Below are 14298 nucleotides of genomic sequence, written 5' to 3'. Positions count from 1 at the left end.
TTGTGTATAAGAGGAATTTATAGAAAAGATCTATGGTCGCTCGAGTAAGCGATAGGGGGATTTGGGAGCAGGAAGCACCGCCGCCACCAGACCACGAAAGGAAGCAGGTGGGGATCCTACTGCTGAACATCAGACGACGCAGTGACTGGCCCCACCTTCACAGTCCTCTGCTTGGCCACCAGAAGGCCGGCTGCCACTGCAGGTCGCAGACTTGGGTCTTCGCTGCCACGGCTACTGCTGTGGATCAGGACCCTCCACGGTCGTTCCATCACAACTCGCATCTCGGAAGGCCCACGGACCCGGAAGTCCGTACCTGATTGGCTGAGCCTACTCACGTGATCCTGTGCCCCGCCCCCAAAGCTCTAGCTAAGGGGTGGGAGGAGAGTCTGTCTGGTCATTACAGCTTCAGTTATGGCAGGTGGGCGCTGCCTTCCAACGAGGGTCAGAAAAGGAAGACTTTCTTCTAGAAAGAGGTACACCGGCTAGGCATCCAAAAAAGACAAATTTTCACAATTATATCATCCCTTTCCCTCTCTCCTCCAACACCCCCGTACTTCCTCCCACACTACTGAGGGTACTTATTCCACAGGGACAGGAAAAGCTATCAGAAGAGGGTTTCATGGGCGCCCATCGCAGCTGCCCATCTACTGACGTAAGTACACACCTACTCTCTTTTCTCTTAGTAGGGTGCTTAAGCCCCCCCTCTTCTGGGCCCCATCTCAGTCCACCCTCTGCCTTGGTGCCCTGGGTCCTGGCTGCACTGTCCTGCAGTTGTCCTTTCTCTCTTCTATCGCCAATCACCCCTCTTCCCTAGAACATTCTCTCAGGCGTATAAACAGGCAGCGAAACTCCCATCTTAAAAACAAACACCGCTCTGGTGACCTCCCCTCCCCTCTCCAGCTGTTACCCCATGAGTCAGTCAGGGTTCAACCAGAGAAGCAGAACTGCTGTGAGCGATGTGGGTATTGTAGGAATTAGACCTCACGCAATTGGAAGAGGACCCAGGGAAAGGAAGGTCCCAGGAAGGGAGTTGGAGATTTAAAGAAAAATCCTTTGTCAGGCTGCCCGAAGCACCCCCAGGTGGACAAATCAGAGCCTACAGGGAAATCTGAGAAGCCAAACACATCATTTACAGAATTGGGACTCAGAAGGGGTAATGCGTGGAGGGCTCTATGGGAAGATAGGGCTTCTGCGCAGCTCCCACATCTGCAGGTCTGCAGCCAAGTCCCCAGTGGTGTGGGATCCCACAGTCGGCAGAGCCCACACTCTGGAAGCAGAGCACCTGCTCTGGGCCTGGCACGGAGGAGAGTCTGAAGACAAGCAGCCCGGCCCAACACGTGTGCTTTCTATTCTCACTCTGAAGTCCTTCCGGTGTTAAGTGGGGGCCACTTCTTTTCTGCCTCTCACATCTTTGGCAGGTTTCTCCTCTTTTGGTCAACTCTAACCCAGAATCTAACAAGAATTCTAGGATACAGGTGCCCAGATTAACTAAAATGACAAGGAGATCATCCACCCACCACATTTCTTTGATCCTCTTCAGAACAGTAGCTATGGAGAGAATGTTTTATATTTTCTATCTCCATTTCTTCATCTCCCAAGTTCTCTTGTGCCCACTCCATCACCTCCATGCCATCAAAGCAGCTCTCATCAAGGTCAAACATGACAATGGTGCATTCTTGGTCCTCCTATTTGAGATGTCAGCAGCATATGACACAACGGGCCACTCACTCCTTGAAACACTTTCTTCCCACGGCATCCAGGATGCTACTTACTGTGGTTTCTCCTTTCACCCCACTGCTGCTTCTCCTCAGTTGCCTTTTCTGGTCCCTTCTATTTCTGACATCTAAATGTTAGAATGCTCCAGGGCTTGATCCTCAGAATTCTTTTTTTTTTAAATGCCTGAAGTTGTTTTTATTCTTTTCCAGCTTTATTGAGATCTAACTGACATATAGCCAACATTGTGTAAGTTTAAGTTATTGATTTTAATACACTCTGAATTTTTCTCTTCTATGTCTATGGTCACCATTCAGGTGAGCTCATTCCACTTCCATGAGCTTAAATATCCATCTGTCAAATTTATATATCCAGATCCAACTTTCCTCCTAACGTACAGATTTGGAAATCCACATGCCTATTGATGTTCCAACAAATATTTAATAGACTTTTCAAATTTATTGTGTCGAAAAACTAACTCATAGTTTCATATCTCACTTTCCTTGCCCCACCCCCATTTTGGTCAATGGCAAGTCCATTCTGCCAGGTGGTCAGGCCAAAAATCTTGGTCTCATCCCTGACGTCTCTCTTTTTCCCTTATATCCTACATTCAACTCCTTGGCAAACTGTATCTGTTTTATCCTGTAATATCTCTAGAGACTCTTCTCACTATTACTGCTAAGATGGATGGATGAGTGGATGAAAACAGTGTACAATCTTGTGTCTAGATGGAGGACAGAGGCTACAGTCTGTGTGAAGACACAAAGATAAAGAAGAAAATGAGTTCATTAGTAAATGTAAGTGTGGTTGGAATAATAGTGTATGGAGGAGGAGAGTGGTGAGAAATCAGGTAAGGAAGGTAGGCACTATCCATTTAATGCCACACTCTGTGTGGAGGGCTCCAAATCTTACCCCAAATGTTTTAGAAAGTCATTTAATAATTTTAAGAAAGGGAATGACACTGTCAGATTTATATTTTAGAAGAATCTTTCTGGGGTCTTGTGGAGGATGAATTGGAGGGTAGCCAGAACTTGGCAGGCCAAGTGGGGACTACTTTAGTTCATTTGGTTAAGAAGGGATGGGCGGGGGAGGGTGGCGCCTGGGTGGCTCAGTGGGTTAAAGCCTCTGCCTTCGGCTCAGGTCATGATCCTAGGGTCCTGGGATCGAGCCCCGCATCAGGCTCTCTACTCAGCAGGGAGCCTGCTTCCTCCTCTCTCTCTCTCTGTCTCTGTCTACTTGCCATCTCTCTCTGTCAAACAAATAAATAAAATCTTTAAAAAAAAAAAAAAAGAAGGGATGAGGGCCTGAGCTATGGCAGTGGCTAATGGGTAGACTTGCCACATGTCCCCCCTAAAAATATGAGGCACCAGACCAAGCATTAAGGGAGATGCTGGCAAGCAAGGGCAATCCTGAAAAATATCCACTTAATTTAAACAATATCTTATGCATCAATAATAAGCTCCACTTATTTTTGTGCAACTTTTCTATCTCTTGCTTTTTTTTTAAAGATTTTATGTATTTATTTGACAGAGAGAGATCATAAGTAGGCAGAGAGGCAGGCAGAGAGAGTGAGAGGGAAGCAGGCTCCCCGCCGAGCAGAGAGCCCGATGTGGGACTCGATCCCAGGACCCTGAGATCATGACCTGAGCCGAAGGCAGCGGCTTAAACCACTGAGCCACCCAGGCGCCCCACTATCTCTTGCTTTTTAAAGAATTTTTCAATACAACAACTTGCAAAAAATGTTAAAGGACAGCAAAAGCAAAGTTTAAATATTTTTTTCATTTCATGAGGTCAGAAGTCCAATGGCAGACCAACCAGGTGATACCAGCTAGCCAGCAACCCTACCAAGGAGATGAGCATGAGAGTGGATTAGGAGTAAGAACTAGTTTGTTCTTAGGACTAGTTCTTCCCGGGGCATCTGGGTGGCTCAGTCAGTTAAGCTTCTGACTCTTGATCTCGGCTCAGGTCATGATCTCAGGGTCCTAGGTTCGAGCCTTGTGTCCTATCCATCTGTCTGTCCATCGGGCTCCACACCCAGTGGGGATTCTGCTTGAGATTCTCTCTCTCCCTCACCCTCTGCCCCTCCCCTGCTCAAGTACACTCTCTCACTCCCGCTCATAAATAAATCTTAAAAAAAAAAAAAAAGACTAGTTCCTCCTTCAAAACTGGGAGGAAGCCATCACTCAGCTAGGTTCAGGATCTTGAGGTTGCTGGAGCAGTAAAATTCACCATCAGCTCCATATGTTTCTTCTTCCCCAAGAATGGTAGGAATTTCTCCATTGGAAAAGCAGCTGCCTAAGCTTCTTCCCTTAGTTCCCCAGTGTCCCTCCCTGTGGTTCCCGGAGAATGTTCCAACATCAATTAGATTCAGACGGGCCCAGTGGGGAGGACTGGGAGGAAGAGCTCACTCATGTGGTCCAATGACTGGTGAGAAACCAGAGACACTGTGGGTGGCACGGAGCTGCTGCAAGGCTTGATCCTCAAAATTCTTTTTTTTTTTTAATGCCTGAAGTTTTTTTATTTTTTTCCAGCTTTATTGAGATCTAACTGACATATAGCCAACATTGTGTGAGTTTAAGGTATTGATTTTAATACACTCTGAATTTTAATACACTCTGAATCCCACTTCTCTCTTCCCTGGGAAGGAGTGACCCATCCCTTCTCCCTTCTGTGAATACCAACAGCAGAAGCAACATTTCTTGGTTCTTGCTGAAAAGATTTTGGAAACCATGTTTGCTGTGTTTTTGTGGTAAAAAGGGTGGCTCCTCACTAGCAACTCAGAAATAAATCGCTTTTGAACTTTTAGCTCCTCATTTTCTTAAAAAGGTATGTGTGGACCAAGGAATCATAGAATGACTGGTTGTTCCCTCGGGCCTTCATCAAACACAAAATCTAAAGGACCCTGTTCCTCAGACACCCAAGCAAGAGTCTCTGAAAGTCCTTTGGAAGAATAGTAAACCATATTTGGTCATGGGATCTTTCCTGAGCTTGTGGTTCCACTGGATTTTGGTTTCTGATGGGAAACCTTTAAAAACACCACCAGAGAAGGGCACCTGGCTGGCTCAGTCAGTGGAGTGTGCAGCTGTTGATCTCAGGGTCATGAGTTTGAGCTCCTTGTTGCAGGTAGAGACTGCTTAAGTAAATAAAAAAAAAAAAAAAAAACACCACAAGAGAAGGACTATTAGAAAGAACAGCCTTGGGCAGAATTGTGTAGTGAATCTGCATTTGTTTTATATTGTTATGTAATAAATTACTACAAACTTAACAGCTTAGAACAACATATATTTATTACCTCACAGTTTCCATGTCTCAAGAGTCTGTGTATGGGGGAGCTGGATCTTCCATTCAGGGTCTCACCAGGCTATAGTGAAGATGTCAGCCAGGGCCACAGTCTCCTCTGATGCTCAGTGTCCTCTTTCAATTCACGTGGTTGTTGGCAGGATCCACTTCCTTACACTTGTGGAACTCAGGTGGCTAGCTTCCTCTAGGGCAGCCAGAGTATCTTTCTGATGTCTTCCATCTCTGACCTCTGACCTTCTTTTAAAGGGCTTGCCTGATTAGATCAGGCCCACCCAGGATAATCTGCCTTTTAATTAACCTAAGTCAATTGATTAAAGACTTAATTACATCTTTAAAGTCCTTTCACCTCTGCCATGTAATACAACCTAATCACAGGAGTGATATCCCATCACCTTTGCCATATTATTATTTCTTAGAAGCAAATTATAGGTCCCACCCACATTTAAGTGGAGGGAATTAGACAAGGACAGGGGTCCTTGGGAGTTCTCAGAATTTTGCCTCCCACAGAGTCTAAGAGCTTCTGGAGAACAGTCCTTTCCTGAGGGGTGACTAGAGTGGATGATAATCTTCAAGACCAGAACTCTCAGTTAAAGGATTTACAAGTGTCTCTCACTGTATTGGGTTAAATGGTAGTCCCCAAATATATGTTAACCTGGAATCTCAGAATGTGGCCTTATTTGGATTAAGGTTCTTTGCAGATTCAATTAAGGGTCTTGAGATGACGTTATCCTGGATTAGGATAGGCTCCAAATCCAATGACGTGTGTCCCTATAAGAGACAGAAAAGAGACACACATGGACACAGGAAGAAAGTGAGGACAGAGGTAGAGATTGGAGTGAGATATGTCTCCAAGCCAAGGAATGCTAAAAATTTCTAGAGCCACCAGAAGCTAGGAAAGAGGCATGGGACAGACTCCTCCTCAGAGCCTCTGGAAGGAGCCTGTTCTGTTAATACCTCACTTTCAGACTTCTGGCTTCCAAAATCATGAGAGAATAAATTTCTGTTGTTTTAAGCCACAAAGATAGTGGCAACTTGTTGCAGCAGCCTTGGAAAATGAATACACTCATTGATAATTACTCCCGTGCGAATCAACATCAAAGAGACAGACTTGGTGGTCTCGAGTGCCACATGAACTCCGATTCTATAGAGATACCAATTCCCAGAGATCAGGGATGCCCTAAGGGGTACTGAAGCAAGGCAGCTTTGTCACCCAAGCTGCATTCATCACAGAAGGTCAGCAGATCCCCATCCATTTATCCCCTTTTATTATCCCTTCATTGATGAATTTGTTTGATTTGGCTGCTGTTTAAAAAAAAAAAAGACTAAAATAACTCTGACTTAAATAAGATAGAGCTTATTTTTCTTTCATGTAAGAGTCTTAAACAGAAGCAATCCATGGTGGATATGGTGACTCCACATTGTTGAACACCCAGGCTCCTCCTATCTGGTTCTTCTGTCACCTGTAAAACATAGTTGCCATCTCATGACCTAAGGTGGCTGCTTCAGTTCCTACCATCACACCTGCATTCCAGTCAGTGCAAAGGGGAGGACTGGATATGGAGGATATGCCCTTTCCCTTTAATGGCAGACCTGGAAGCTCTACACCTCAATCAGCTAGAACTTAATCACATAGTCACACCTATGTCTGCCAGGAGGTTGCAATGTCTTAGCAAGACCATGTGCCCAGCTAAAACTTAGGGGTTCTATCACTAAAGGAAGGAGGGAAGAATGGAGAGCAACTTCTGTCCATAGGAGACAACAAACACAAGTTCTGACTTGTTCAGTGGCTTCTCAAATCTGGGACCCAGGGAGAAGGGAAGAAAGATCCAGAAGTGGAAATCCATGAATAGATAGCACTTCTGAGTACAGGATGAAGCAGAAGCTTGAAAATGTGGGTTTAAAATAGCAGGAACGGGGCGCCTGGGTGGCTCAGTGGGTTAAGCCTCTGCCTTCGGCTCAGGTCATGATCTCAGGGTCTTGGGATTGAGGCCCCCATCGGCTAGGCCCACATCTGGTTCTCTGCTCAGCAGGGAGCCTGCTTCCTCCTCTCTCTCTGCCTGCCTCTCTGCCTACTTGTGATCTCTGTCTGTCAAATAAATGAAAATAAAATCTTTAAAAAAAAGACTTTAAAAAATAATAAAACAGCAGGAATAAGATGAACACGGAAAAGCTAGGAGGATAGTATTCCTCCTTCCCCATAATACCTTCTGTTGTGGGTTGAACCGCATCCCCCTTAAAGATACATTGAAGTCCTAACCCTCAGAACCTGTGACCTTATTTGGAAATAGGGTCTTTGCTGATATAATAAAGTTAAAATGAGCTCATACTGAATTAAGCTGGGCCCTAATCCAATGACTGGTGTCCTTATAAGAAGAGGGAAAATGCGGACACAGACACACAGGGGGACATGGCCGTGTGAAGATGAAGACAAAAGTTATAATGATGCAGCTACAAACCAAGCAATGCCAAGGATTGCCTGCAGCCATGAGAAGCTACAAGAGCCAACCAAGGAGTCCTCCTCTAGAGCCTTCAGAGAGAGTGTGATCCTGCGAACACCTTGATTTTTTTTTTTTTTTTACTTCCAGCCTCTAGAACTATGAGAAAAGGAATTTGTTACACCAACCCTAGCAAACTAAGGGACCATCTTCTTTTCTGGTTCTTTAGGGCCCCATTCTAATAATCTTTCCTATAATGTGCCATAAAGCCCTGACATCTGGAAGTGTCTTGTGTCCTAAACTTCTGTACATACTTAAGATTTAGCTCATCACAAATGCTGTGTGGGAAACGAAGGGTAAGCCAAACCAGGACTAACATGTCAGGCAGAGGCCAGACCAGAGTCTGAATGTGAAAAAGAGCCGTGTGTGTGTGTGTGTGTGTGTGTCTGTATGCACAGTGACGTGGATATGAGACCAGGGGGCATCTGTCTGAGGCAGGGATGAACCTGCAGAAGAAAGACCAGGCAGGACATGCCCACCCAGGCCAAAGACAAGTCCAAGATCTAGGCTGTCAGTGGGAGCAGGACTACCCATAGATTAAAACCAGGAGGCTTGAGATGAATCCTTGCTCCCTACTCCGATGACACTGTTTACACCAGAGGAACCCTATCCATTTCCACACTCTATATGCAGTCTCTCATCTGGTCTTCAAAACCCGTCTGGGTGAGCTGAGTAGAACAATAATAGAATCTCTATTTGATTCACAGGCAAACAAAATGTCACAGAGGCCAAGTAACCTGCTCAGTGTCACATAACTGATTATCAGTGTGTGTGTTTGGGGGGGGGTGGAGATGAACTTTAGAGCATGGTAGACTGAGTTAGAAGATATTTGATTTCTGTGAGGCTCTACTATTTATTATCACTTCAACATAACATTTGCAGATCCCCTCTTACAGTATCGGCATGTGGATTGGTGCTCAGTCAATGGCTATTTCCTTCCTTCTCCCTTCCTTGCTTCTCCAGCCTCAAATTTGGTGCTCTCTATGCTACCAGTGTTGCCTTTCTCTGACTAAAGTAATCTTGGCTACTTAAAGTTCACCTCTCTAGAGGTCAGTTTCTTCGTCTACTTTACCAAAGGACTGGACCAAATCGTTTCTATGATCTCTCCCAGCTCTGAGAGTCCCTGGCCTTAAGAAACCGCATTTCTGTGGCCCCTCTCGAGACCGACACCGCCAAACCCACACCTGTTGTACCTCCTATCACCATCAGGGGGCGCCCAGCACCGTTTATTCCTGCGGCGGGGGCGGGGGGTGGGGCGGGGGGAGCAAAGCCGGAAGCCGCGAAGCTGCCTCTTCCTTGGGCTTCGGACTGCCTCGCAGAGATTTAGGCGAGCCAGCCATCCCAGACACACTCATTCCCCCTCTAAAGGCAAGAGAGGAGAGAAAGTCAACATTTCTCCCTTTACTTCATAGATGAGGACGCTGAGGAAAGCGTCTTGATTTTCCTTAATGTCATAATTAGATTGCCTCCTGGAGTTTCTGCTAATCTAACTGAGGTGCATATTATGTCTCAACTAATTGGCCTGCGGTGGACCACATCCAGGGCTTTTTGCATGGGGTGGGGGAGAGCATCAGCTGTACCCCCTCCCCATTGCAGGCCCCCAGTTCTGGAGAGACATGCAAACACAGATACAGACCGGCAGCCTGGAAGCACGCGGGTGCGGGGGGGGGGGGGGGGGGGGGGGGCAGATGACTGGCTTTCAGGATCAAAACCTAAATAAAGGAGCACTATTCCCATGGCCTTCACCTTGCCCCTAGAATGAAAGGGGAGAAGCTGCTCCTACTCTCTAAGAGCTGAGGAAGGAAGCTGGTGTGGGATGGTAGCCCTATGACTACCCATTAGACCCACAGTCTGCAACTACCCCCGTCCTCCAGAAGTACCTACCATAGGGAGAGTCCTAGGAAAAGCCTGTTCTCAACCTCCTCCTTACCCTAATTCTGCCTCCTCCTTAGCGGTTCCACCTGATGACCTAATGCAGAAGGTAAGTCACCTCTGGGAAACCCAGTCACTCATTCCTTCTCCACTGAGCTCAGCCCCCTTCACCCTGTCATTTCTGCCCACACCCAACCCCTGTTAACAGACTCTGGGAAGGCCAGGGTTCCATGGGCTCTTTCCTTCTCACTGGTCTGTAAGTCTTCACTTCTGTAGGTTCGAAGGACAGTTGTTTGTCTTCCAGAGTTCAAGTACTCAGGCGGTGCTAACAAAAGCAGCCTGCTCAGCATCCAAGATGTAAATCGCCCTCAGCCTGACACCTGGCCACAAGTTGCTGGAGGGATGACCAGAATGGCTGACTCCCCATCTGTCAGATGCCCTGGTGACAATTTGCAGACAGAGTCCACAGCCCCATGCAAGTCTAAACACTCTAAAAGGGCCTGACAGCTGGCACATGGGTGTGTGTCAAGCAAGACTCGGGCAGTATGAGCTCTTGGATAAGGTTCAAGGACATTTCTATAAACTAGAGCCCCACTCCCCCCCTCCCAACTTCCCAAATCATCCTTCTTCCCTGCCTAGGACTGACTGGACAACTTTCCTCGGTAATGTTGGAAAAATATCCAGAGATGGAGAGATGAGCCCTGGTACTTACTCCCCAGACAAAGCAAGACTTCCTTCTCCACTAAGGATTCAAAAGCAAAGGCCTTGCCAAGAAACCTCCCGCACCGCAGACCCCAGAGATCTCACACAACTTTGGATTGAGAAGGAGAAAGTCATCTTTGGTATGCAAACATCCAAAGATATAAAACCTGGACTCCTGGAAGAAAGGGAACTGCAGAGGCCCGGTCCAATTCACAGGGAACACCCATATGTGGAAATCCACTGAGCTTATCCTCAGGGCAGATCGAAGCTTTGTAACTCTGGAGCCCCGGAACCTCTCTGGTGCATTGCCCTTCGCTGTCACACAGTAAACATTTGATGATTTACGAGCCATCCTGTAAATCAGCTGGGACAATGCTCTCCGCTTATGGAGTTTAAATAAGAACTCACAAAACGATTCAGTGATTTCCACAGAAATTTTCTTTCCATAGGAAACTGCCTGATAAGGTTCTTAAGAATTGGAATAAGGGGGAAAAAATTATCAACTGACTCAAACTTGTAATTCCAGCTTTACTTCAAAAGGATAACTTTGATTTCTGTAGCCCAGGAAAGGGAGAGGTTGTAGAAAGGATGGGAAACATCAGAATATATTTATAACTAAAGACATTTGCCCAACACAAACAATGCTCTGTGCCTCCAGACACACACACACACACACACACACACACACACACACACACACAGGCAACACTAGACAAAACTAGTTCCCCATGGCAATGGGATCTTACAAATGCACCCCTGGCTTATAGCATGGGGGCTGACATACACCCCATGTGCCCTGATCCTGAGCACAGCAAACTATGTCCTCCTAGGAGCACTGCCCTCAAGTCCGTGGGCAGCTTGGCTTTGCTCCCCACTTGCGACTGGATTCCATGAATTTTGGAAAGATGGGGATATAAGAGCGGCAAAGGCTCAAGCTCACTCTCTTTCACCCAAACAGACTTTTCATCTTTTTTTTCACCCCAATTAGGAAGAAGGGGGCAGATGTTAGTCCTAATTTATTGTGTCTGCCACAAGCCAGCTCTAAGAAGGGAGTAAGTGGATTATGGGGGAAAGAAATGGAGAAAAGAAGGTAGGGGATGAACTGCATTTGGTAATATTTATTAATTTGATGTTCCAAGGAAGAGAAGGGATCCGTTCTAATGGTTTGCCCTCCAGCCCCCCCCCCCCCCAAAACCCTGAAGAAGTCCTTCTGGTGCCAAAGTGGGGGAAGCTAATGCTTAGACATCTGTAGTGATGGAGTCAGGGACAAAACCCCAAACCCGGACCTTTTCTAGCTTTCTGCTCCCAGCCTAGGTAGGCCCCTGAACCTGAAGAACACTGCGCAGTCCGTCAGGTCCAGGCAGCAGAAGGAGTGGAAGGAGGAGTGCTCTCTTTGCCTTAAGCACACAGCATGGAAGTGAGCAAGGTCATAGGTGTGCCCTCAAAACTAGTCCTGAGCTCCAACGGCAGCTGAGCTCAGACTGCTGGATACTTCGGCTGCTGAGGTAGTGGTGACGTTCAGGGATGGGGTTTAGAAAACTCTCAGAGAGACAAGAGGCTGATGAAAACCCACTTGGTAAGGATTTCCCCTTCCCCACAGGCCCCCCTCCCCATCCCAAGGCCAAGTCATCAGTTTCTGGAAGTCAGAGATTTCCAGCTGGGGCACTCCGGAGGGGCTCATTCTAAACAGGGGCCAAAGGCTTTCCAAAAGGTCTGGATCAACAGAGTTCTTTCTCCTTATCGTTCAGGACCTAAGAAATTCCCCCAGGAAGCCCTGGAAAAGGGAGATAACATATCTTGGGGTGAAGGGCACAGATTGGGGACAGAGTAAAGGTCAGGGACCCTGGAAAGCATACCTATGTAATCACACAAAGAGCATCCGGGCTGGGCTCCACCCAGGCGCAAAAAAACCCACCCCCAACCCTAATCCAGCCCTGCTCCTTCCAGGGAGAACCGACACTCAGGACACTCACCGGTTCCCCTACTCCCGTTTATCCTTGGTACCCAAAGGTTTCTCACTATCACTCCATAGCTATCAAACTTTTCAAAGAAACCAGAGCTGAGAGTTTGAGAAGGCCTCTAGTCTTCTCTGCTAGTAAAAGCCAGCCCAAGTGGTGGCAAGAAATCTGGAAGGCCGAACAATTGAGCTAGAAAATCCAGAGCTGACCAGGCAGGCTCAGGAGACAGCAGCACTTCCTGGCGCACACTGGGTGGGTCCTGGATTGAAGAACAATCCGCTGCCCTCCTTTGCTTCAGCCCTGGGGCAGGTGGGTCAGATGCGGGAAAAGGTCCTGGGTTCCATTTTGGTTCCCTACTCCATGGCCCCCTTTCTTTCGCTGCAGAGACCTCTCCAAAGCCTACCTAACGCCAAACTCGAAATGACCAAAAGGAGACACAGAATGCTTCCTATCTTGAGCCTCCTGCCACCTCGCCTCTGTTACCTACCCGTTGAGCGGTGGGCACTGCCTGGACTCCGCGAGGCTGGACAGTGCGGCAGGAGCGCCCGAGGGGTCGCCAGGCGGGGAGGCGGCGGCCTGGTGCTCCTCACGCCGGCAGCGGCACAGGAGACGGCGAAAGGCGCTGCGAAAGTCGGGGCTGCGGCAGTAGATGAGCGGGTTGAAGGCGGAGTTGGCATAGCCTAGCCAGTTAAGGGCCAGGAAAGCCGGGCTGGGAACCAGAGAGGGGCCCCCGAGAGCGCGCATCACGTTGGCCACAAAGAAGGGCAACCAGCAGAGAGTGAAGGTACCCATGATGAGACCCAAGGTGCGCAGGGCCCGGTGTTCCCGGAGAGGCAGAAGGCGCGCGGGCCGCCGACCATAAGAGGGCACCCCTGCGGGCGAAGCGAACGACCCGGCCGGGGCGGGCGACACAGAGCGCGACGCAGTCGGCGGAGACTCCTCGGGCGGGAAGCGGCCCAGCTCCCGGCGCAGCAGGCGCAGTTGGCGCGTAGCCACGAGGAAAACGCGCGCGTAGACGAAGAGCATCACCAGAAGCGGGAGGTAGAAGGAGACGGAGGAGGAGAGCAGCGCGTAGGGTATGTTGGAGGCGAAAGCGCAGCAGTGGGGATTGGAGTGGCAACGCTGTGCCTCGGCGTCGGCTCCCACGCGCCACCATTTGCTCATGATGGGGGCAAACGACACCGCGGCGGACACGACCCACACCAGCACCACTGCTGCCCGGGCGCGCCGTTTGGTGACCAGCGCGCCGTAGCGCAGCGGGTTGGTCACTGCCAGATAACGGTCCACGGCTAGGGCGCACAGGGTTTCGATGCTGGCTGTCACACACAGCACGTCCACTGAGGTCCACAGCTCGCAACCAGTGGCTCCCAGGGGCCAGCGGCCGGTCAGCGCCAAGGTGGCCCCCGGCGGCACTACCAGCAGTCCCACCACCAGGTCTGCTGTGGCCAGCGAAGTCACGAACAGATTGGTCATGGTCTGGAGTCTCGGCGTCCGAGCGATGGCCACGATTACCAGCAGGTTGCCTCCCACGGTGACCAGCACCTCCAGCGCCAACAGCGCCCCCGCCAAGGCCACCGCCCACGGCACCCCTGGCAGCCCACTCGCGTTGGCAGTATTGGGCGTCGGGGTGGGGGCAGCAGGCCACGAGGCCAGAGAGCTGTTCCGGTGAGACCACGGAGCCATTCCCGGGGCGTGCGTGGGGCGGGAAAGAAAGAGAGAGGGGGTCTCCCTTCTAGATGGGTCCCTTCCCCCAGCTCAGGGGAGGGGACAGCGGGGCGTGGGAGCGATTTCCTCGGCCTGGGCCATCTTCCCTAGTTGACCGGGCGGGAACGCTCAGCCTCCCCCCACCCCACCCGCCTGATGCCACTGCTTGGGGTGGGGGGGGGGAGGAGTGGAGGCCCTTAAAGGGGCAGCGGCCAGTAGTCTCTATGCGTGCCGGGCGTCAGGAAGGGAACTGGAGGGAGGGGAGGGAAGACAGATGGATGCCTGAGTTTTCCTTTAACTATGTCTAGAGCCCCGACACCTGGACTTCTCTGCCACGTTGTGCCCACTTCTGCCATACCACCGCACGCACTCAGCGCAGCACTCGGTCAGCCCTGGTTTCCTGGAACTCTGCGCCAGTTTCCCAGGAAGATCCAGCAGCGACGCCAGCTGATGGGTAACGAAGACCGCCCCCTCCACACCCGTGCCGCCGCCACCTTATCTTGTAGAGGAAAAGGTAACCCTCCCAGGGCAAGCAAAATCATCCACGGTAGCAT

The 14298-nt window shown here is 49.4% G+C and overlaps 1 protein-coding gene across 2 annotated transcripts; it reads right to left on the bottom strand.

Annotated features, from left to right (window-relative positions):
- Positions 1 to 4225: 4225 nt before the first annotated feature.
- On the bottom strand, positions 4226 to 13877 carry ADRB3 (adrenoceptor beta 3). 2 transcript variants are annotated; one of them, XR_006816113.1, is made up of 3 exons: positions 12528 to 13877; positions 5006 to 5781; positions 4226 to 4843 (listed from the first exon to the last, which is right to left on the bottom strand). XR_006816113.1 is itself a non-coding variant. In XM_045986704.1 (2 exons), exons 1-2 carry the CDS (start codon positions 13721 to 13723, stop codon positions 5748 to 5750), a joined length of 1230 nt encoding a protein of 409 aa, XP_045842660.1. In that variant the 5' UTR covers positions 13724 to 13877; the 3' UTR covers positions 4226 to 5747. The 2 variants fall into 2 exon arrangements, 1 of the variants encoding a protein (XP_045842660.1); XM_045986704.1 differs by having other exon boundaries at positions 4226 to 5781.
- Positions 13878 to 14298: the final 421 nt, after the last annotated feature.

Source organism: Meles meles, chromosome 2 (genome assembly GCF_922984935.1).
Source record: "Meles meles chromosome 2, mMelMel3.1 paternal haplotype, whole genome shotgun sequence".
Lineage (NCBI taxonomy): Eukaryota > Metazoa > Chordata > Mammalia > Carnivora > Mustelidae > Meles > Meles meles.
This window is presented reverse-complemented; position numbering and strand designations above follow the sequence as displayed.